The sequence below is a fragment of the Ceratotherium simum genome, chromosome 27, assembly GCF_057802395.1.
Source record: "Ceratotherium simum simum isolate JZ-2026a chromosome 27, ASM5780239v1, whole genome shotgun sequence".
Taxonomy (NCBI): Eukaryota; Metazoa; Chordata; class Mammalia; order Perissodactyla; family Rhinocerotidae; genus Ceratotherium; species Ceratotherium simum.
Window position 1 is genome coordinate 4,079,028 of NC_141926.1, and position 23,769 is coordinate 4,102,796.

The 23,769-nt window shown below is 51.8% G+C and overlaps 1 protein-coding gene across 3 annotated transcripts in view; it reads right to left on the bottom strand.

Moving 5' to 3' along the window:
• PDE9A (phosphodiesterase 9A) overlaps positions 1 to 23,769 on the bottom strand; it is a 91,558-nt gene that overhangs the window by 55,070 nt on the left and 12,719 nt on the right. For all 3 annotated transcript variants that reach the window (XM_087418044.1, XM_014786871.2, XM_004429633.3), the window contains exons 2-3: positions 6,937 to 7,007; positions 5,544 to 5,621 (exon numbers count right to left, since the gene is read on the bottom strand). In XM_087418044.1, the coding sequence (XP_087274170.1) occupies positions 5,544 to 5,621; positions 6,937 to 6,971 (113 nt within the window). In that variant the 5' untranslated portion in view covers positions 6,972 to 7,007. The remainder of the gene's footprint in view (positions 1 to 5,543; positions 5,622 to 6,936; positions 7,008 to 23,769) is intronic.

Genomic DNA, 23,769 nt, shown 5'->3' on the forward strand with positions numbered 1-23,769 from the left:
TAACACCTTATTTAGAATCCGAGTGGGTTTGAAGTGTGGCCCTCCATGCAGAGCAGGTGACGCACAGGTGGGTGTCGCCCTGAGTGGGTGGGGCAGGGCCTGGTGAGGGTGGGCATTCAGTCAACACCAGTATTAATGTCCTCGATACTCACACTAATGCGCCGAGTGGGGCAATTCTATCATTCCACTGGATTCTCCCAGTAACCATCAGCCTTGCAAGTATAAGGAGCCTAGAGCTTAGGCGGGTGGGTACCTTGCTGAAAACCCCTGGTGACGAGTGAGCACGGGAGCCTGGCTGCGAACCAGATGTGACCTCCAGGGGCCATGCTCTGGGCCATGTGTCACTGCTGCTCAGAGTGAGAAGAGTGGGGTGCTGGGGCTGGGAAGGACGAGGAGGTAAGGGGCTCCGGGAGCGAAGGCGAGGTGGCCGTCACCTCCTTTCTCTTTCCTCTCTCCTCTTCCCTCGGTTTCTCATTGTCTTTCTGGCTCCAGGCTGTAAGCAGCGCTGATGTTGGGGCAGCGGGTGGGGAAAGGGGCCCTTGCCCCCTCTACTCCACCCTCCTCCTTCTTTGCCATTGGCCCCTAAAATCAGTGGTGGGGGGGAAGTGGTGGTGACAAGGTGCAGAGAGGGTAAGAGAGGTGGGTGAGGGTGGAATGCAGAATAAGGCTGGCTCCACACAGGTGCGGTGGGGATGGGGAGAGATGGAGCGGCATGTTCCAGCAGCTTCTGCACATCAGAGGCACTGAGGACAGATGCCCTGTGGACAGGACTCAGGGACGGCTTATGAAGAGACCCTTCCACGGCCTCACCCATCCTGGGATTTCTTGTCAATGTGAACAGAGCCCAACCCTCCCTCCAAAGCCCTTTTCTGCCTAAAAAAGCACACAGAGGATAACCTCTCCCAGCGTCTGCTGAGCTGAAGGAGGGAACCCCCAGATTAGCAACTGAAGCACAGTGGATGTGGGACCGGACATGGAGACTGAAGGCTCCAGGCACTTGCAGGAACCATCCAGGCTTGTGGGCTGAGCATCCTGGGTTGAATTTCTTGGCCCTCAAGATTAGACTTGGCTCCTGGATCCTTAATCCTCTTGATTCTGAACGACAGTGACGTTCTCAGAACCAGTTATATTGTTTCCATGATTGAATCAACTCCCTGCTCGGTCTAAATTGAGTTGGATCGTCATCATTCTCTTCCCCAAGAACAAAATTGACATAAACCATTCTCTCTTTAAAGGAGATAAACTTGCCTTGAACTTTTATTGTATTTGTATTTTTTCAAATGTCACCGCCTGGGCTCTGAGACCTTTTTTCAAGCACATTTAGTGGGAGAAGGGGTCCGGGAGCCAGGCCGGATTCTAGGAGGCCTTCTCCTGAGCCCCAGGAATGGCCACACGTGCCATCTTTGTAGGCGCATAGCTGTTTCATCCCGTAGGGAGCTATGTGTGTCACAACTCGGCTAAAGTCGTAAACGAAAGGCACGTCTGTGTTTGTCACATGCATGCTGTGTCACTCTGCCCTTTCCTCTCTCCATATACCCTGCCATACGCCCCATCTCCTCCTCACACTATTTAAACATCTGTTTCTCTCCTTTGACAAGGATTAGCAGTGGCAGAAATGGAAGGGGTAGAGTTGTCAAGAAGCAACATCTTCCTTGGCTGGATACCACAGTATCCAGAATGTTCCCCAGTCCAGAAAGGAGCACTGGGACCACATGGCTCAGGGTCCCTCGGAGCATTATCTGAACAAGTTGGGACGTGTCTATTTACACTTGTTGGTCATTAGGAATTGAGGCTGCTTGGTGATCAGTCATCTTTCTTACCAGCTCCAAAAGTGCAAAAGTTATTCAGCCCACTGTTAGATTAGAGCCCCTCTGACTTAAGTAAATATGTTTTAGGTTATTTAAGATGCTGGTCTGACCGTTCCCTGATATGACAGAAAAGCCAGGAGGCCTAGGAAAGGCCAGGGGACCGCCAGTGGATTCCCGCCATGGGGTCCGCAGGGAGGGCAGGAATTCAGCCAGCGCAGAGGTGGGAAGTGCTGGGGTGTGTGTGGATGGGAGTGACACTTTGGCTGGTGTAGGGAATCATGCAGGTCAGCCCACTTGGAGACCAGTGTTATAAGAGGGATTTGGGCCAGACATTCCAGATAGAGGAGTCTGGACAATGTCCTGTGGCTGACGGGCCACTGGAGAATCATGCTGGGGAGTGATGGGATGAAAGCCATGATTGAGGCCGATTTTTCTGGAAGGCAGATGGGACTAGACTGAGGGGTGTCCAGGGGCACAAACCAGGAGTCTGTGCACCAGGAAGCCCGGACGTGAGGTATGATGGTCTAAACTAGGGGTGGGCTGAGGCTATCTAAAGAGGGTGCTAAGGCAAGAAGGAAGAGTCCAAAGGTCATGATATTTGGTTTGAAATGAGGGGCAGGGAAGGAGCCAGAAAATTTAGGCATAAGAGATGGGGCAACTAGGCCCCCCACTTCTGATCAGTGTCCAGGTGGCCACAGTTAAGAGCCCCTGGAATTTGGAGGAGAGATCACGAAAGGCCCCTCCTGTGAGCGGGAAACTGGGAAGAATCCAAGCATGCCGGCCAGCCCTGTCCCACGAGGTGGTTCCTGAGTCAGAGGCTGGGGAGACAAGGAGGTGACAGGTCCATGCACGATGGCTGCAAGGTCCTCAGAAGTGGAGGAAGCCAGAGAAACAACCCGACTGACTGCAACGTCGACTTGGCTATATGCTAGGAAGAAACTAAATTGATCCAGCACTTTCCAAGAAGAGAAAGCCCTGTGTCTGGTAGACATGCCTTTCTGGTCACCGGCAGGCTGAGCACTGACCTGGGTCAAGAGTAGTTTCTTAGGTTTTCCACACTTTCCATCAGTGGTTCTCACCCAGGCTGCATACTGGAATCCCCTAGGGAGCTTTAAAAAATTCGCATTTAATTGGTCCGAGGAGGGGTCTGGGCATGAGTGCCTTTGTGAAGATCCCTGGTGGTTTTAATCTGAAGCCAGGGCTGGAAGTCACTGGTTTAGTTGGACTAGTTTATACTGTGCATGTTTAGAATGGACGGGACCCCCAATGGCAGTCGAGAGGTGGAACTAGAGAGTCATAGAGCAGACAGGAGGCCTTGCTGGGGGCTAAGACACGATTGAAATGAGTGGGGGCTGAGAGCACCCACATTTCACAAGGCTGAGACACAGACGGGAGAGAAGCCAGTGGAGGAGGCAGTTCCAAAATAAGAAAGGTGCCCGACCTCCAATGTGGGGAGAGGGCGAAGAGACTGAAGGCGGAGGAAAAATCCCAGTGGTCACAACAGTGATTCTAAAGGGAGTCCCGACCACCATCAGCATCATCACCTGGGACCTGCAGAAATGCCGGAGGGGCCCCACCCAGACCTCGTGGATCAGAAACGGAGCGGGCGGGGAGGGGGAGGGAGGAGTCCACTCTGTTTCAACCAGCCCCCCGACCTGGGTGCTGATGACCCGCTGGGTTAGGAGCCTGGTGACCTCTGAGCGGACAACCGACAGCTCTGTAAAGGGAAAACGGCAGAGACTCATGTAAACCAGAGTTCTCAGCCTGGCACTGCTGACATTTGGGGCAGGCAAGCCTCTGAGGAGGGGCTGTGCCGTGCACTGTGGGACGTGGAGCAGCCGCCCTGGGCTCTGCCCACTGGGTGTCAGAAGGACCCCCTTCCCTCGTTTGTGACAACCTGTCTCCAGACCTTACCAATGTCCCCTGGGGAACAAAACTGCCCCTGTTGAGAACTGCTGGCACAGAATGAAGTATCAAACCAGATATGACGGGTGACAAAGTCTGAATCGACAAACTCCACAGACAAACTGTTTTAACTGAATTCAGGGAAAATGCAGGTTCCTCCATCAGAGATGAACATGCACTGACGAGGCACTGGTGTGAGTGACATTTCCCCTCTGACAACGCCACTTCGGTCTTGGGGCCGTCAGGGTAACAGTTCACTTGGTGACTTTCCTTCTGACGGAGATCTGGGTCAGGACAGAGCTCGCAACGCATTTGCAAGAATCTCAGTGGAGTCTTTGGGGAGCCAATTAGCACCACTCCTTCTGGGAGCTTGGCGACGATAATCAGAGCAAGAGAACGTGGGGGCAGAGGCTCCTGACGAGGAAATTCTTCGGGGAGATTGATGGGCACAGTGGGAAGGGAAGGCCTGGCTGAAGCATCCACATGCACGGGGAAGGACAGGGCAGGCTGAGGCCCACCGAGCACGGGGACAGTGGAGGCTGGTAAGACTTTCTAGGACTTTGTACCTCCCGCGGGGTTTGTTATTTGATTGGCTCCCTGCACCAAAGCCTTAGCCGTCCTCGACGGTTTGAGCCATTGCCCGGGGCCGGGGAATCCTGCACCTGCCCAGGGTGGATGGCTGACAGGCCGGCTTCGGGGAGCAGGAGGAAGAAAAGCAGGTGCCCGTCTCTGGGTGCTCAGGTGTGCACACACCTTGAGTGGGGGGAACCCTTTGGGGACCTACAGTGGAGGTCCCAGGCCACCTCACGTGGAGCTCAAAGATTTCCAAGCTGTCATTAAGCAGCCACGGGCCTCCAGTTGCTGGGGCATGCGAGGGTCTGCCCGGTTCATGCTTTCTCCTGCAGGCTCGGACCAGCTGGGACACCCCAATGACCAGGTTAACACATGTCCCTCGCAGGGCGTATTCAGTGAGGAGCAGGAGCAGCAGACAGGGGTGCTGAGGGGCACCCCACACCCAATCAGGCTCCCACTCCTCAGCCTCGCAGGGAACCCTGTTTTAAATTCTGCCTTGCCCAGCCGCAAATATGAAGTGGAGGCCATCAGGGACTCTCCAGGCCACTGGGTGCAGGGGCTGGTCACTGGTTGCAGAGGGTCCGGCTCAGAGGCCTTGTCCTTCCTCGGGGCACATAAAGCCAGGCTTTGCCAATTTTATGTATGTTTACAAATGTGTTTACTGCCTGATGCCTATTTATGTTCCAGGCCTCTGTCAGTTCCTGCTCCTCTGCCCCCCAGGCTCCCTCCCCTCTCCCGTGCAGAGTGGTCCAGTGGTCTGGTGGGCAGCACTTTATCAGCACCAGGACTGGCCCCAGCGGGTAAACACGAAACGTCCCCCAGGGGCTCTGGTCAGGGAATCTCCTGCAGCCCTCCCTGAGGTGGACAATGGGGCAGTTAACACAAGGGTTCTGGGACCCGGCTCCACTACTCATCTCTCAGCCTCCCGTGCCTCAGTTTCCCCATCTGTACAACGGTAATAACAACAGTGCCTCCTCAAAGGGCTCTTGCTGAGAACTGAATGTGGAGCCATCAAAAACGTTCCTGGGCCTCCTTATAACTGTTCCTTTCTGGAAAGTGACCAGTTCTGCACAGGAACAAGCTGAATCAAGCCTCTTCACAGGCCCTCCCACACCTATCCGCTCATCTTTGGCTTAAATTCAGATTTTCCTACAGCAGTAAACTAAAAACAACCACCACAGGGAGCCTCCCATGTGTGTAGAGAAGTGTCAGAGAGCCCCTGAGATCCAGAAGCTGATGAAGCCGCCAGCCGCTTACCGTTCTGAATTTGCGGGCATGGTGGGGTCGATGGAGACCATGGCGTCGTCCGTGGTCAGAAGGGAGATGGTCGTGTTCCTGAAAGACACGCCGAGTCAGTGTTTTCACCGTGATGTTCTCGCTCCGGGGCGCACCCTTGAGTTGGGGCCTCACGTGCGACGGGAGCCGGAAACGACAAGAACATGAGTGCTGGGGACGGGCCCATCCAAAGGGCCGGGAGGAGGCATCCTCAAGACACGACACTCCATTCATAAAAGAAGTGACATGGCTGTGGGTAACTCTACGTGCCTGGTAGATTTAAAGTAATTAACAACGGGAGTTGGAGGAAGTCTAATTTATTGAGTTGGGAGATTAAAAAACGGGTAAAATAGAAATGAATGCTTGTGTCGGCCAATGATGAATTCACAGCTTGCCTTCCTAAGTCCAGTCCCTTTGGGAATCCACAAAATGGGCATAAATCTCTCCTACAAGACAGTTTTAAATGGGAAAGCTGAGTCTCCCTCAGCCTCTCATCTCTGGGGGCCTCTTAGGAGCGGTGTTCTCTTGACCAATTTACTTAAGCTCTCTGGTATTTAGTGGTGTATTTTTAAAAGCTGTGCAATGAGGGCGACACCAGAATCACAGGGTTCTTATAAAGAATAATATATGTATATTTCTTAGCACAGTGCTTGATATATGGGCCAAAAGATGCTCCGAACTGTGGGCTGTTTCTGCTGCTACAAACTGCCATTTGCTGTGATTTCAGGCTTTTTCTCACCTGTCGGTGAAGGACTCCTACTGTCCTTCTCTCTCACCTTCCCCACTGGCACGCCAAATCTACTCCTGATCACTCTCGATAATCGGAAAGTTAGGATAGAAGATCCACGTGCTCGAACAAACTGGTGATTTGGGAAAAGAACTCTTCTGGAATTGAGGGTTCCATAAGGTAGATTACTGGTCAATTCATTTCTGAAGCCAGTCTCTTACTAAACGGTGATCTGTGATGACCCCTCTGAGATAGAAAAGGCACCTGCCGGGTCGTTTGGGACCAGGGGGGCCAAAGCCAGACACACCCACCTTCCTGTATTCTTCTTCCAAAAGCAAATGAATAAATGAAAAAAAAGAAAAAACCTCTTAAGATGGTAGTTTCTGCCTACTTCTGCCCAGTGGTTTCCTCCGTGTAGACACAGCCGTGCCCGTTGGCCAGGAGCAGGTGGCTGCGGCCGAAACCTCCAGGGCTTCACGCACCGACGACGTGAAAGTTCTCATGTGCAAGCCGAGCCCACCGGCTCTTCCTCACCTCTCATCCTTCACACTCGGCGACTGCCCCTCCCAGGTACCTTCCTCTCAAGGGGAATTAAAGGCCCGGAGCAGAACGGCCACCTCCCAGCAGGGACGATTCTGGCTCACTCACCGAGGCAGGCCTGTGGCGATGCAGAACAGATCCATGATGTCACTGGAGTTGCAGTACTTGCTGAAGACCACCTACAAAACAGAAGCAGCGGGGCGTGAGGAGTGGGCGGGGCGGGCCACTGGTTTCCACGGTGAGGTCCGATTCCAACAGCTTTCCCTCTGGTCCCAACCTGCAGGTTTATTTTAAAAAGGGAAAATACAACCGCGGACACTGGAATGTTACATGTGCGTCTTCTCATGTAGTCCATTTACCCAGGTTGCGGAAAAACTCATTCTTTTGTTCCCTGAAGAGAGTTGTGAAAAATAAAGCCATCACTCCTGTAAACACATCCATCGGGGACCTGCTGCCACACGCCATCATCGGTGATGTCTGACGCACCGACTGAGAACCCTGGCTTAATCATATGGCATCACAGGGAGTCTCCACGTCTTCGTGGGGGCCATTAGGTAAAAAAAATTTTTAAGGTCATTAGCTTAAAAAAAAAAGATTATCATTTAGGATTTGGGGCTGAGGCTGAATGACTAAATCAGAGAGAAAAACAATGAGAACAGATCTGATGTGACCTGGCCAGCCTCCACAGTACAGCCGATCATGCAGGAGGCACAGCACCCACCACCCCGGCTGGATGGCAGAGAAACCCGTTTGCATCAGCATCTTTTGTCAAGGGGTCCCGACTGTGAGACTCGGCTCCAGAATCCCTCCTTGGAAGGGACTTCAAGTACAGTGAGGCGGGACATTCTCCAAGGCTGGACAGTGCATGGGACAGTCCATGCCAAGGCCCCCGTTTTCATCACAATAGATGTTTCCCTTCAAAGTCCCCCTGGTGAATTGCTGTAAGGGCCCTCTTTGTTATCAGCTCGGGTCCCCGGCCTGGGCAAGAAGCAAGCCTGACAACAGTGGTTATTCCTCGGTGCCCAGAGCACCATTTTTTCAGTGAAGATCAGTTTGCACCTTCCTCTACTGGAAACAGCGAAATAGAGCATGCAGCTTTTTCCCCCATAAACGTCGCCTCTCTGTGACTAACACCACTTCCTGTGTGCTGCTGGCCCGGCAACGCTGAGACAAAGTCAGCGTGGCTTTCCCAGGCCTCGCTTGCTCTCCCACCATGGCGTCTGCACTCTCAGTGACGGCGCCATTGGTCTGCCCTGTCCACCCAGCGGCTGCCGTCCTGGCTCAGCCCTGGTTGCTCCTGGACCCCTGCAGCAGCCTCCACACTGGTCCCAGGGCCCAGCCTCGGTTTCTAGAACTCAGACCTGGTTGTGCCACTTTTCTGTGCAGAAACCTTTGCTGGCCCCAAATGCCCACAGGAGAAAGTCCACCTCCTCGGCTGGGCATGTGAGGGTCTAGGGTTTGTCCCTCTAGCCTGTGTCCTTGCCAGGCTCCTATCCCAGGCTCCCTCCGGTCCATGGGCACCCCGTCCCCTGGCCCTCCACTCCATGCCACTGCTCCGAGGTCCCCTTCTGGGGTGCCCTCCTCCCCCTCCTTATTCCTGGCCGGCAGGACTCAGTGGCAGCTTCTCTGTAGCCTCCCAATCCCACCCCCACTGCTGGAGGAGTCTTGCCTTTATCTGACCGCATGTCGGGCCTGTGTTTTCACGACGGAGCATCCCCAGTGGCCCCCAGCACAGGCCCGGGCTTTTCTGGCTGTGCTGTGGGGGTGCAGCGTGGGAGAGCTGGGGCTGGGGTCCCGGCCACTCACCCACTGGCACGCATGTGTCATCTTGAACCTTTGTGAGTCCATTTTCACTTGGCACAGGGTGACTTTGTGGGGGTACTCCTGACGCTGTGAAAGGCAGGAGTGGGCAGAGGGGAGGGCAAGAGGCTCTGTTTTGGACAGTCTTGGTTGCCCAGAGACTTCCAGAGAAGGGTGAGGAGGCTCGCAGGTATGACCAGACGCTCATTAAGGAGCCGAGCCTGACCACATGGAGTCAGTGCTTACATGGCCCTCCCAGGGGAATGACCCGGAACCTGGCTCTTAGCTCCTAGCCTTCCAGGTGGGAAGAAAGGCTGGGAGCCTTGGAATATTCTGGGGACCTTGACAAGAAATGAGTCCACCCAAACTGATTGGTACTGCAGGGAAATCTGGAGGGAGAGTTATGTGCTTGCCTTCCTAGCCTCAGGATAGCAAATAATAGAAGCTTTAAAAAGTCCAATTACGAAGTCTCCCAGTGAAGCAGGCTCAAGGCGGCCCATATGGCAGACAGACACTCGCTGCCCCTCTGCAAACTATCCAGCCAAACCGACTGAGGCCAGCTTTATTCTGTGCTCCAGAATCATCTTTCTTTGAGATTGTTTTTGACAACTGTAAGGAAGGGAGGCTGTAAAGAAATCTGGAATAAGCAGGAAAGATTACATTGGGTGTCTCCAATGGAAAATCATGCTGCATCCATTTGTAAATCCATTTCCACATTCCTTTACTGCATATAAATGTACGGTTCTCTGGTTTCTCTCTTGAACTGGTTGTAACATCTTACCAGTTCCCTTGTTTAACTAACGAGTTAGATAAAAATCTTTGATGTGTGTTTTTGCCTTATTTATGCAGTTCAGAAGCTTTAGCATGGTCAAAGCAGATGAGAGGCTGGGGTGAAGCAGCCATGCACCCCGACACCAGGAGAGCTGGGACAGCGGCGTTCTTTGAGGGGGTCAGGAGAAGCTCCCTGGCATGGGTCCAGTGTTCCTGCCAGTGGGAAACCAGCCCCATGTGGCAAGAATGCTTGGTTGGCCAGGGAAGACAACCAGGCAGCCTTGTCAGGAGGGCACAAGGCTCTTTGTTCACATGCTGAATCATTTTGCAAATCCTTTATCCTTTATCCGGAAACAAGGAGTGCCAAAAAAAAAGCGCTGGTAAAATGAAATTTAAAAACGAGATGTGGCGGCAGCAAGAGTAACGGAAAAATAAAGACTTGATACTGCCATCCAACTCGAGGCAGATCGGGGCAGCAGTTCGTAAGTAAGCACAGCGGATCACCCCAAACTCTTTCACGTGGTTTGATTGGCAGCGCTGTGATACTAAAACAAGACAGGAGAAACAAAGGGGAACTCAGAGGGCCTCTCGTCTGCAGGATATCACTCTTTCCTCGTATTCAGCTGGGGCTGGTGAATGTCAGTGGAAACTTCAGCGTGTGGAACCTTCTGCTGCCTGCATAACAGGATAAGTGATGTTCACCAACCACGAACCATAAGCCAAGCCCCGTTCTAGGGGATCTCCACAAGGAAACTGAGGCACAGAGAGCTGTGCGAGGCTCCCACGGGCCCAGCCAGAAGATGGCACGTCAGGATCGCATCCTAGGCCAATGTCGTACAGTCACACACCTGACCACGACATCCACGACTCCCAGGTCTTCATGTGTCACTTAGTGTATGTCTTCATACCAGCCTCCTCCTTGGGACAGTGTTGGGGAAAGAGTGGAGGTTTCTGGAATTGGAAGTCCAGGCTTGTCCCTGCCAGTTACTCCTTTTGTCCACTGGCTCTCCCTCACATACCCCCACCCCTCATGGGCAAGACCACTTGGATCCTCAGTTTACCATCCTGTAAATGAGGTTGACCACATCAGTTCCACCTGCCTTTCGGGGCTGTGATGAGCAACACATGAGGGGACACGTTTGAAAGGAATCATCCAGAACACTACTGCTTTAACACGACACTCAATTTCATTCCATCTCAGTTGCCCATGAATCTCATGGTCCCCGCCGGCTCTAAATTCCTATGATTCTGGATGCAAGTCTCCAGTGGGCTCCAAGTTGCTTAAATGCACCCAAAAGACTTTCTGCCACATTTTTTTTGGCATCCAATTTTATTTTAGCAGGACGTAAATTTACAGACAGCGGGATTTCTAGAGCTTAAAGAATGTCTAATTCAGCTCCTGCATTTCCACTGCTTCTTGGGGAGGGAGCCACCCTTGACTCCAGAAAGGCAGGAATGGGGAGGCCAGGCTGCGCGCTCCTAGCAGGATGGTCCCGCCACATTGCTGGGATTCATCGACAGTCAGCGAAGATGAGGAAGAGAGAGAAGTATCCCGGAGCACACGCAGGCTGATGAAACTTTCTGGCTCAGCTCATGTTGGGACCGGCCTTGACCCACTCATCGGGAGGCCCAGGAAGTGGGACCCAGGGCCGTGCTCAGGGCTGTACCCTCCCAGCCAGGTTGGCTGGGTGGGGACCTTTCTAACAGACACCTTCTAGGCCTGTCCTCACACGTGGGGATTTAAGAGCAAGACCTATTGGACCTCAGAGGCCAACCCACGCCCATCGCAGCGCACAGTGCCTCCACCAACTGGCTGTCAGTGCACACTCCCTAGAGCCCTGGACAGGCAGCACCGGCTCCTGATGACCCTGCCCTGTCCCCAGTGCCCAAGCTCTGACTGTCTGGCCCGTACCCCCCTTTCCTCACAAGAACTTATTACTAAGTGATTTGGAGCTGGTGGCCATTGGGGTGAGCCCAGGGTCATGGGGAATCTCTCCTGGGCTGACCACACCAGGCCACCTCTGAGATGAATAAGGAGGAGCAGCCCCCCAGAAGAAGGGACGAGAGGGAGGCACCAATCACAGAGGGCAGAGGGAGGGGAGCAGAGAGGAGGAGAGCCCAGGACCCGCCCAGGCTTCCTGGCATCCCTGATTCTGGGGCTTTTTCTGGGGACTCCCAGCATCCTTACAGCAGCCTCTCCATGAGCCCCCTCCCCGCATCCCCCACACAAGCCCAGGCCTTCTTGAATTGCATAAAATGATTCTGTTTCTTGGCATCAAAAGCTCCTTGACCAACACACTTAGAAAAACAGGGCTGGTAATTGTGGAGCAGATGGCCAGAGGGCTGCCACGTCCAGGTGGCCTCCGATTAAAGACACAGGACAGGGCAATTTCTCAAGGACTGGGAGCGGCTTCTTTTCCATTCTGAGTCCAGAGGCCCCTTCCGGGGACGGGATTCTACTGACAAAGTGCCCAGGGTTCTGTTTTCCTTTCTCCTCCTGGACACCCCATTCAGAGGCTCATCGATGGGAGAATGCAGAAAGCGGCCCCTCAAGTTCCGGTTTTCAGCCACACATTGTGCTGTTTGCAAAGGGCAGGAGGACGGGTGGGGTCTCCAGCCGCCACGGTAGCTCCAGATAACCAAGTTCCCCGTTAGGAGGTCAGGCAGGTGAGGACTTGATCATCGCTCAACTCCAGCTCCTGAAGGGCGCTCGGTGGTCTTCTTGTGAATCCAAAGCCAGATTAAAGGGGTTTCCCAGTTCCTTGGAAGGGCTTCCAACCAGGACTTTCCACCGGGAAACGCAGCTGGTATTTCAGTACGAGACGCACACTGAGGGTTTGGAGCGGCATCGTGAGGGGAGAGGAGACCTGAGTGAATAATGAGCCGCTGAGATGTTCTGGAGTGGAAACAGGATTTCAGTGGTGTGTGCAATGAATCGGAAATAGGACAGAGCCCGGTGCCAGCAATGACATGGGGGCATGGCGGGGGCTCCAGGGAGACCAACAGAGGCAATGAGACATTCCTCCACAGTCGGGGGCAGCCCCTCCAGTACCGGACCTTTTCCGGAGGGTTTTTCTATCTACTGAGAGGGCCCTGGCAAGAGGGTTTCCTCACCCTCCACTCGTGGCAAGCCGCTAGGGCTTCTTCATGTCCACCTCCTGATTCAGTCTGCGACCTCCTAACCCGGACGGCAAAGGTCCAGGTGACGGCTCTCCTGGCTCACTGCAGCATGCTCTCGTGAATCTGAAAGGCGCAGTGTTAAGCCCACGTGCCCCATTTTCCAGTTGGAGGGACTGATGCGGTGGGATACCTCTGGTGACCAATCATTCAGTTCAGCAGCGGATTCCCCCTCGGAGGAAACTGCCTGGGCTGTGACACATACAGGTTTGACGCAGGTCAGGCTGCAAACGTGGCACTCGGGAGGGAAGGGGCTGGTGTGCGCCACCGCCCCAGTGCCACCCTGACTTTACTCCCAGCCCTCATCCATGGTCCCTGGCCGTGGAATGAGGCAGGCCCAGCACCAGCCTTCCCATCCACTCCACGGACGGTCACGGCTGCCACACCCGTCTGTTTGCAGACGTGGAGGCCGTGTGTGCTCCGGTGTGCCCAGAGCCTGCGGCAGGCCCAGATGCTTGGGAAACGCCAGCTGCACGGTGGGTGCTGTGCTCCATTTCTGCCAGATAGCAGTCCTGGTTTTGGAGCATGCGTTTAAGGATGTATGCCCCTTTACGGATACGACTTAAAAGTTCACGCAGGAATTCCCATATGTGAAAACCTTTTAAATTTTCATGTCCATCATCTGCTCTCCTTTTGCTTCTTGCTTTTTCCATTTTTAAGGTGGCTGACCAAGGAGCCGTGGGGGGACAACCACCAAGAGCTGGGCCTCCTTGGTCCCAGTGCACAGAGGGAGCCTGGCTGCCTGGGGAGGGGGCAGCCTTCAGGGGGGCTCAGGCTCCAGGCAGCCAGGCAGGGAGGCATGAGGAAGTGCGGGCATAGCATTCTTTTATTTGGGCTCCACATATAAAAATGACTTGTCATTGTCCCTGCCCCATCTACCCTTGCCATTTTGGCATCTATTCAGCCCAAACGTGGTTGGCAGTGGCTGCTAGGGAAATTATTCCCCCTTCTGAGCAATTAGGAGCTCGGGCAGACGGGGTAGTAATGACAGAGCAGAGCCACACAGAAAGCAGGTACAGCCAAGCCCCCCGCGCCTCTCAGCCCTTCCGCATCTTCCACACCAGACGGGGACAGCAGACCCCAGCCCATCCTCCTCTCTCTATTTGAGGCACTTCCTCACAGTTGTTGACATTTCTTGCTGGGTTTGGCAATTCTAGTTTGGATTGGCATGAAGTCAGTGACCTCTAGAAATTGTGGGTTTCTCACACAGATATTTGTAGTGCTACGAGAAATGCTCCAATCCTGGGTGAATAAGATAACCGAACGGCAATTTCGGTTTGGGTTGAGTTTTGCAGGCTGGGAAAGATAAAAACCACCACTATCACAAAGGAAAAGTTCAGTCTGCAGATGTCGGGAGGGGACTAGGGGCCGGGCAGGGTGGGGGATGGGTGGGGGTGCCCTCCCGAGAGAGCAGGGTCCCTGGGAACTTTGAGAATTTCTTCTGTGAGGCCAGCGACAATCTTTTTCACCAGGAAGACGATCTCATGAAGCCGGTAAAAGAGGATGACACTGGTTACCTTTCAAAATCACAGAAAACGTCTGTGTCACCTTTCAAAATCATTAAGAAACGATCTGTGTCAGGTAGGTCCTGCTTTCGGGGTCGGTTGCTGTAAAACATGCAATTACGTTCATTGTCTTGCTGTTAACTGCTTACACCGACTGCGAAATGTTTTATTCAACTGCCTTAGCAACAGTCTTCACAGAGCTTCTTTGAACTTGGAGAAATGAATCTCGAGCGAAATTTCCCTCATTATAATTCTTCTACAGTCCTCCCACCCAAGCGATTGTAAACGGCTACAGCTGAAGATGGGAGCCCAGGTCTGCGGACACCAGGATGCCGAGACCCTAAAGCGAGAAGGGAAGAAAGTACTTTTCCTTTTCCATCAAGTTGCCCTTCCTGAGGAGGGAGATGAGTGAGCTGTGTGCCTCCACGCGGGTAACGGGCTCTGTTTTCCTTCCTCTGGGTAATTAGAACTGGACGCCTTTTCCAGCGACATTCACTTTGGCCTCTCCTCGCTATATGTGCATGGGCTGTTGATCTCGGCCCCCTGAGCATCTTCCATCTCAGCATTCACGCTGTGTCATACTTTCATTTACTCTTGTCACTTGATGATGATGTTTATTAATTATAAATGTCAAGCTGTCACCAGAAATCTCCACCTCACCAAAATAAGGGTACTAGCTTCTAAAAATAGCCACATGGGCCTCCAAGAAATTGAAGGCAAACAGTCAAATCGGGAATAATGAAAAAGTGATGGATAGCCAAAATCTAGAGGCAACCGGGATGCCCTCCAATGGGTGAATGTTAAACAAACTGTGGTCCATCCACGGCAGGGAACACTACCCTGCAATAAAAAGGAATGAATTATTGATACGTGCAACAATTGGGATGGATCTCAAGGGATTTATGCTGAGTGAGGAAAAGCCAGTCCCCAAAGGTTACATACTGTATGATTCCATTTATTTGACATTCTTGAAATGACAAAATTACAGGAATGGAGAACAGGTCAGTGTTCACCAGGAGTTAGGGATGGGGTGGGTGGAGGAAGGAGGTGGGTTTGGTTCTAAAAGGGATGGAACTGTTCTATGTCGTGATTGTGGTGGTGGATACGAGACCCTACACGTGGGATAAGATTGCACAGAACTCAAATGAGCATGAGAAAATGGGGGAAATCCAAACGAGGTGGTGGATGTCTCACCGTCAATGTCCTGGTCGTAACGCTGTTCTAGAGTTCTGGAAGATGTTACCACTGGTGGAACCTGAATAAGGGGTACACAGGTTTCTCTGTGGTATTTCTTACAACTGCATGAGAAGCTACAATTGTCCCCAAGAGCTTACTGAAATAAAGTGATGGCACCAACTCTGGCTGGGGGTGCTGAGTGGGACGCCCTGCGAGGAATGTGTGTCCATGGAGCCCTGGTGGAAAGCAGGTGGCAATATGTGTGCCCTTTGACCCAGAATCCCATTTCCAGGAATTGCTCTTAAGGAAATAATAACAGCAAACATAATAAGAGCATTTATTAAGTCCCAGGCACTGTTCCGGGTGCTTTTCGTGAATCAGCCTATCTTCACGGCGAGCCAGTCACCTCCCAGATTTACACCCCAGCCACTGCCCTGCGCTGCCACTCTGCAAGCCAAGGTGCACAGCAAGCGATGTTCCCCTGGAATTATTTATTGCAGAGAAATGGAATTAAGCTAACTATCTCATACATGAGGAAATGATTACATTTCAGTAAATCTCCATGATGGAACATTATATAGGCATTAAAATCATGTTTTTGAAGACTATTTAATGCTATATTGGAAAACCCACCGCTGATGTCATGCTGAGTGAAAATGATCAGGATAAAAAATTATGCAAAAGAAAGCTACACACACACACACACACACACACACACACACACACACACACTCGCAGGAGAAAACACCAGCAGGAGAGGTCCTGAAATGCTAGCAGCAGATCCCTCTGCCTGGTAGGAGAATGAGTTATTTATTTTTCTTTTTATACTGCTTTGCATTTTTCAAATATTCTCCAATGAATATGCAAGGCTTTTATAATCAAGGAAAAGGTTATCTAGATCTAGCAGCTGATGTTAGTAATTGATAACAGAACTGGCTTATGAACAGTCCCTCCTAATGGCATGCTGTACTGCATTTACGCAGAATTGTTATGAGAGAAAAAAAGGTCTTTACCATTTTTATTTGGAAAGAATACTCTTTGGCATGAAGCCAAGCAGATGAGAAAATTAAACGCCAGTTAACCAGAGGAAGAGACTCAGAATTTAAATAGCATTTAGATGGGGGTGGGGGAAAGCAGTGTCTGAGAGCAGGGACCAGGAGAAAATCAGAGCAGCGGAGAGTCGCAGAGAGTGGGGGGTGTGTGTGAAAGAACAAGAATCGGGAGCAAAGAATGAGGCCGGGTGCCTCCTGGGATGGAACAAGGAAGAACGTTCCGTGGTCTGTGCTGGCCATGAGTACACAGGCCAAGCAACTGAGCGAAGGAAGACCAAGGGTCTGGAGGGATTCCATGTGGCGCCGTGATCCCCAGGGCACCTGAGGCCATGCAGACGGCTGGGGGAGGGCAGAGATGCTGCTCCCAGCCCAACAGTCCCTCTGAGTCCCGAGACGCAGCCCACGGCCAGGCCTTACTCCCTGGGGGCCAGGACTTCCCGTTAAAGAATTTCTAAAGCCCCAGACCTTATCCGAATGCCCCTCAGACCCAGGCATCTTCGAGACCCTGTCGAAGTGAGGTTTTCGGTGACCAGGAAGGGGGCCGCCTTCCGAGAGGGCTGCAAGAACCTGGGCAGGGGCCCCCTGGGGTCCAGACCAGCAGGTGGGCCGAGAGCAGCTCAGATGAGGAGGCCACGCCCCAGACTTCCGAAGGGGGCGTCCTCGACCAGTGCCGCCCTGGGGCGCAGGGGCAGGCGTCCTGCCAGTGCCTGACTCAGATTTCCGCTCTTTAAGTAGATCTCCTTAAACTCCTCTAGACACTCATTACAAAGCAAGCACTCAGCTGTAAAAACCTCAATATCAGCGCATTCGAGGAGGGACATGCTATCTTTGGGGTCAGGTCGGTCGAGTACCCATGAGGCTGCCCACGACCGTTGTCCCAAGACCCGAGTGTCTCGTAGATGCCTGCTGGCTGGTGAGGCGTAGGACCGCACTGCCCAGGTCCGCAGAACCGTGCAGGTCAGGGTTTTGGGGGCTAACAAACTGATTGAAGCTAACTGACGCTGGGACCAACGTGAGCCTGCGGCTGCCGTCCCAAACCCCCAGTTCCAAACGCAGCGCTCACACCAGCGCCCTCTCTGTTCCCATTCATTCTCTAGTGGGTGCTACAGATTTGAATTTATACAATAAATGGATACTAATACACGCCCCTCAACTGTTTATATAAGATTTACATATTAGGATCACATGTAAAATTTTGTGAGAAAAAGCAGCACACTTGCTAAAATTGTGCAAACCATGGCACTAACTGTTTGGCCATCAGGGCAGAGTGGGGGCTGGGCAATGAGGATGGTCAGCAGAGTGACCCCGGTTAAGTGCTGCTCCTAGCTGGCTGTCTGACTGGGCGGGCCCTGGGCTGGCCGGAGCCTGTGCTGTTCCAGCTGTCTCACATGCCCAGGATCACTCCTGGCCGGGGTTGGTGTCACACAATGCACAAGGCACATTAAGGGGAGAGGGTGGGTAGGGGGGAATCAGGGCGTGAGCTCACTTCCAGCCCTTCCTCTTACCAGCTTGACCCAGGGCAGATTTCTCAATCTTTCTGGGGCTCTGATTCTTCATCTGCAGATGGGGATAATCACACTTCGCCCATGGGAATACTCGGAGGATTCATCATGACACACAGAGGGCCCGGCACACATTAGTGCTCAGTTAACTGGCAGCTGTGATTACTGGAGGGGCCCCTTGACACTCATGCATGTCTTCCCTGGGGACAGAGAGGCTTCTTCTTGACCCCCCAAAGGCCATTTTCACAATCAAGAGGCATTGAGGACACAACCCTAATGTCAACATGTAGGTATTTCTGGGTGTTCCAGTAGAGACAGGAGGAAAGGACATCTTATCTTGGGGAGGCTGTCACAAGCAGGCCCTGAGTGCTCAACCTGACCTCCCGTATTGATTATCAACCACATCCAACCATGTGCAACGGCAGCTGGGGTCATACCAATGTGTAGTAGTTAATAGGATCACCAAATAGGATTAAAATAATACTCTGATAGGGGCCGGCCCCGTGGCCTAGAGGTTAAGTTCGGCATGTTCCACTTCAGCGGCCCGGATTTGGTTCCTGGACCTACACCACTTGTCGGTGGCCACGCTGTGGCAGCAAATCATATACAATAAGAGGAAGATTGGCAACAGATGTTAGCTCAGGGCGAATCTTCCTCAGCAAAAAACCCCAAAACTCGGATAGGTTAAATGATCAATTTGACCTCACTCTGGCTAGTATTACCCTTCTCTTCCTTTAAACGTGGAAGGAAGTCTTCGGAAGGTAAGGTTCTTGTGGGCAGGACCCAGGTCAGTTCCTTCACATCCCAACAGTGGGCATACGATCTTTCCATCAAATCAGTAAAGCAAGTGCCTAAGCATGCTCCTGTGCGAACGAGTTGAGGCTGAATTTTACAACTGATAGTTTTATGTTATACCACCAATGATACCAATGCCACCACCAACACCACCAGCACCACCTCCACCATCACTACCACCACCACCATCACCATCTCCACCACCACCTCCACCATCACCATCTCCATCACCATCACCACCATTATTACCACCACTATCCCCGCCAGCACCACCATAACCATCACGACCACCTCCACCATCACCATCTCCACCACCACCTCCACCATCACTACCACCACCACCACCATCACTATCACCTCCATCACCACCTCCACCATCACCATCTCCACCACCACTACCACCATGATTACCACCACCATAACCATCACTACCACCTCCACCATCACTACCACCACCACCATCACCACTACTACCATCACCATCTCTAATACCATCATTACCATCACCATCACTATGATCACAACCACCTCTGCCACTATTGCTTCCACCACCAACACCACTACCAGTATTACCCCCTCTCCCACCATCACCACCACCAACAACTAACAGGATTGAGCCTGTCCAGCCATGCTTGTGCCAGAACCATAGCCAAATGCCTCATAAGCCTTGCAACCCTGGGTCCTCATAAGGCCCTCATAAGCTTGGTGTCATTATCATCCCCGTCACAGATGGGGACTCTGAGCCGTAGAGAGAGAAGCAGCTGGCCTGGCCTGGTCTGGCCAGTGTGGTCCTGGAAGCAAACAGACCTGCTTGGCTCTAAGCCCAGAGACACGTGCTGTGACTGAAATCTGACTTGTAGCCGTGGTCTGAATGAGAGGTAGGGTGGTCTCGTGGCCTCTTTGCACCATCACTCCCCCACAATGGAGTACGCGTTCATTCTCTATTTGCCTTGTTTTCAAATTACTGATATTTCCGATTGCAAACTTAGAATGAATATTGATTTAGGTGCCCCTTGCAGAGGAAAATAAATCAATTCAAATTCCTTTTCTTTTGTCTATAAGACTGTGATTCATTTTTATAGCTTTTATAAGCTATTAAGCTTTTACATAAGGTTCTGTGAGCTTTCATAAGGCATTGCCTGCCCTCAAAACAAACCAGAGTATTTCAGTCTGGCTCCTGGATCCATGCTCCAGCTCTAGGAGTCAGAACACCAGACCAGCCCTCAGAACAGCCAAACTCAACCCAACGGTGGATTCACAACTTCTTTATCTTTGGGGAGTTAAAGGGTGAATTTCCATTGCCTTTCAGCGCCTGAGAATTACAAGTATTTAATATATAAAACAAACAAGCTAAAAAGAGACCAAGACCCAAATCTCCCATTTTATGTTTTTTATTATTACTCAAGAAACAAATACATGTTCACTGGAGAAAATACTGTAGGCTATCTATCCATCCATCCATCCATCCGTCTATCCATCCATCCATCCATCTGTCTATCCATCTATCTCTGTATATGCAATTCATGTCTAATTATAAATTGTATATATACATTTGAACATATTGCTCATTTTGTTTTGCCCCTTGTTTTTAGAACACTTAACAGTAATGTCACATTCAGAATGGATGACAGTTAACCACTAGGCAGGCAATCACTGCTTTTTTGTTCCCTAAAATAAAATCTATATTAGGCCTCATTTCCCTTTCCAATTTAGGAGGTATTTTTCTCGTCAGTGCATTTAGAAAGAATATAAAATAATAACAGAAACCACCACGTATTACTATGAGCCAGACACATTACATACATTCTCTTAAAATAAAAAAGAACTTCTGTAGGATGGAAATGCTCAAACATTACAAAAGCAGAAGGCACGGTGTGATGAAGCCTCAATCCCCACCTCCTGGCTTCAATAGTTACCAACACGGGACTGATCCTACTTTGTCTCTACTCCAGCTTCTCCTCCCACAGGGGTTATTTTCAAGCTCATTCTAGATATCGTATTATTTCATCTAGATGCATTTCAGTGCGGCTCTCTAAAATATAAGATCTCTTCCTTATGGCTTAAGATAGCCAGTGTGATTATCACACAGAAAGAAAATTAATGACAGTCTCCCTTACCATTCCTCAGCTTGTCATATATATATCTTCAGGGCATATATATAAACCAGGGCATGGTTTAAGGATCAGAAGTAACACATCTTCTTCCACAAATTAATGGCAAGAAACGTAAAGGGGATGAAACATATGGAAAGAAAGAGACTTAAGAAGTCATCAAGCAAATGCAACGTGTGGGCCTTGTTTGGATCCTGACTTGAAAGCAAATGTATCTGTGTGTGTGTGTGTGTGTGTGTGTGTGTGTGATGTATGGTCCCCTTCTCTTTTCTTGCCACTTACTTGTTGAAGAACACACAAGATCTTCGATCCTTACAGCATGCCTTAAAGGTGGGGCTTGTCATTCCTATTTTGCCGATATTAAGGTTCAGAGAGTTAAGGAGCTTTTCCAAGGTCACATACAGGTGAGAGTCAGCACAAGGGAGGGGAGAAGAGCCGGCGGCTCAGTGTGATAGACCGTGGTTAGATGACAAAGGCCGTGGGGTGGGCGAACGCCCAGGGTTATTGACACAATTCAGATGGAGCACACATACAGAGCATCCTAGACTGTGGAGACTTAGATCTGGGTAAAAACAAAGAGAGGCCCCAGAACACCAACCTCGCCACCCTTGCAGAGCCTGTAAGGTCACAATGCAATGGAAAAGAAACCCAGCAAGCGCACCGAACCGGCTGGTGGAAAAGGTCCTGAGCTGGGTTTGAAGACCTGACTTAGGCTCTTTCTCTAATAAGCCGTGTGGCCCTGGGCAAGTCTCTCAACATCTCTGAGTCTTGGTCTCCTCATCCTCAAGGTGGGGATAATGCCAGCTCTATCTGCTTCAAGGTGCTGTGAGGCTCCCGTGGGGCAGTTCCTGCACTAGCCGAGGTGCTCAAAGGACCAGCTCACCCCCTAGGCAGACTTCTCCCCGGAGAGGCACATGCACACGTGCTGTGGAGCCTGGAGCCTGAGGCCAGCCTCCCCGTCCACTCCCAGCTCTGCCTCCCGTGAACTCTGGGCTTGTGCGCAAATTCCTCACCCTCTTCCTTGCATACTCGCCTCATCTGCAACAGAGGGTTGACATCAGCAGCGTCTATAAAACACTTACAAAGATGTCTAGTATGTTGTAAGCACTCTATCTGCTAGGCAGGTACTATCCCCATTTTACAGATGTGGAAACTGAAGCCCAAGATCATACACCCAGCACATAGCACTGCTGGATGCAAACCCCAGTCTGCTGATTCCAGGGCCACCGGATAAACAAGCAAGGTAGTGGGAGGAAGGGCGGTGGGGGGAGGGTGAGGCTGATGTTCTGAAGGACACCACGGCCTCCCAAGATCCACCTCTTTATCATGCACCTTCTCACGGGTCCAGCACACAAGAGGCCCTCAGTAAACACCTGTCAGGTGAAAGGATTTGAGACACACATTGGCCTAGCACAGCATGAGTTAATTCAATCAAAATGTATAGCCAAGTTCAGTGGAGAGTAGAGAGATATCTAAGATCCTGCCTGTAACGTGCAGCCGGAAGGCAGGGGAGGTGGTGATGTCAACAACACACACAAAAATAAAGGCAGACATGACACATCTGTGAAAGAGGGCTGACCTCGAGGGATGGGGAGGCCACGAGGAGCAGGGTACATCGGGCTGGAGGTGGAGGGAAGGTGCGATCGCCTCGCTTCGCCTGACCCACACTCCAGACCAGTGATCCCGCCGGGGTTTAGGGTACAGTGATTGTGTGGGGAGAGCCTGTGGAGCCAAGGAAATGCAGGGCGAGCTGAGGCCAGAAATGTATTTACAGCCAAGTGGCTAAGAGCCCTGTGGTCCCCGAATAATGCCCCACCCCCCAAGATACCCAGGCCGTAACCCCGGGAACCTGTGAACATCGCTCTGGCAAAGTCTTGGCAGATGTGATTAGATTAAGGATCTTGTGATGAGATTATCCCAGATTATCCAGGTGGGCCCTAAATGAAATCACAAAATCACAAAGGAGGCAGAGGGAGAGTGGACAACACACATAGAGGACAAAGTGATGTGAAGATCGAGCAGAGAGAGATTAGCAGAGGCCGGAGCAATGCAGCCACAAGCCCAAATCCGCTGGCAGCCACCAGAAGCTGGAAGAGGCAAAGGACGGATTCCCCCTAGAGCCTCTGGAGGGGGCTCTGCCGACACCTTGATTCTGCCCAGTGATATCGATTTTGGACTTCCGGTCTCCAGAACTGCAAAAGAATAGATTTCTACTGTTTTAGGTCGTGCTGTTTGTGGCAATTTGTTATAGCAGCCCCAGGGAGCTCAGACACCCTGGACCTCCATTCTAAGAAGGCTGGAATCCTTTTTGCAGGTAATCGGAGTCCTTGAAGCTGTGCGAGGCACGGGTGTATATGGGACTGGGACCGAACTTCAGGAGGGGCCAGGGAAGGATGGCTTAAAGAGAGGAGACACTGAAGGCCAGGAGCGGGTCAAAGGCTGCTGATTCACCCCGCCCCTCCGTAAGAGCTGACATGGGCCTGGGCTGGAGCAGGGAGGCGGGGAGGTTGGAGGGGAACAGTCTGGCAATCTGTGGGGAGTTCCTGTCCCGGCTGGCGAGGTTCATCACAGGACGCAGATACCCAGCCTGTCTGAACCCCCTCCAGCTCCGGCTCCGGGCTGCCTCCGAGGCTCGAGGCTCGCGGATCTCTGGGTCTATTTCCCGGTGCATGCGTCTGTAGTGCCCTCGGGCCTCCTCTGCACTGAACTCATTTGTCATCGCTGATCCACGCACGGCTCTTGTCATCTTCTGGGTTGCTTTGTTTTTGTTTTTTTCGCTTCTGGTGTCTGAGGCCCATCTCCACTGTTATAAATAATGGATCACAAGGGACTGAAAAGGAAAAAGCAAGGGGCTGAAAGAATAAGAGATGCGCTGCGACGGAGCTCTCTTTGGAGGACTGTTTTACGTGAGGACATTTCTGAAGGTGGCTCTCTGGTTTGAATCTGCTTTTCGTCTTGAGATCTGACTCCAGTTCGAGCGCATGCACAACCCTCGTAGGTCTCCTCGCCGGGCCCCTGTCCTGCTAACCTCTGCCCACTTCTCCCTGGGTCT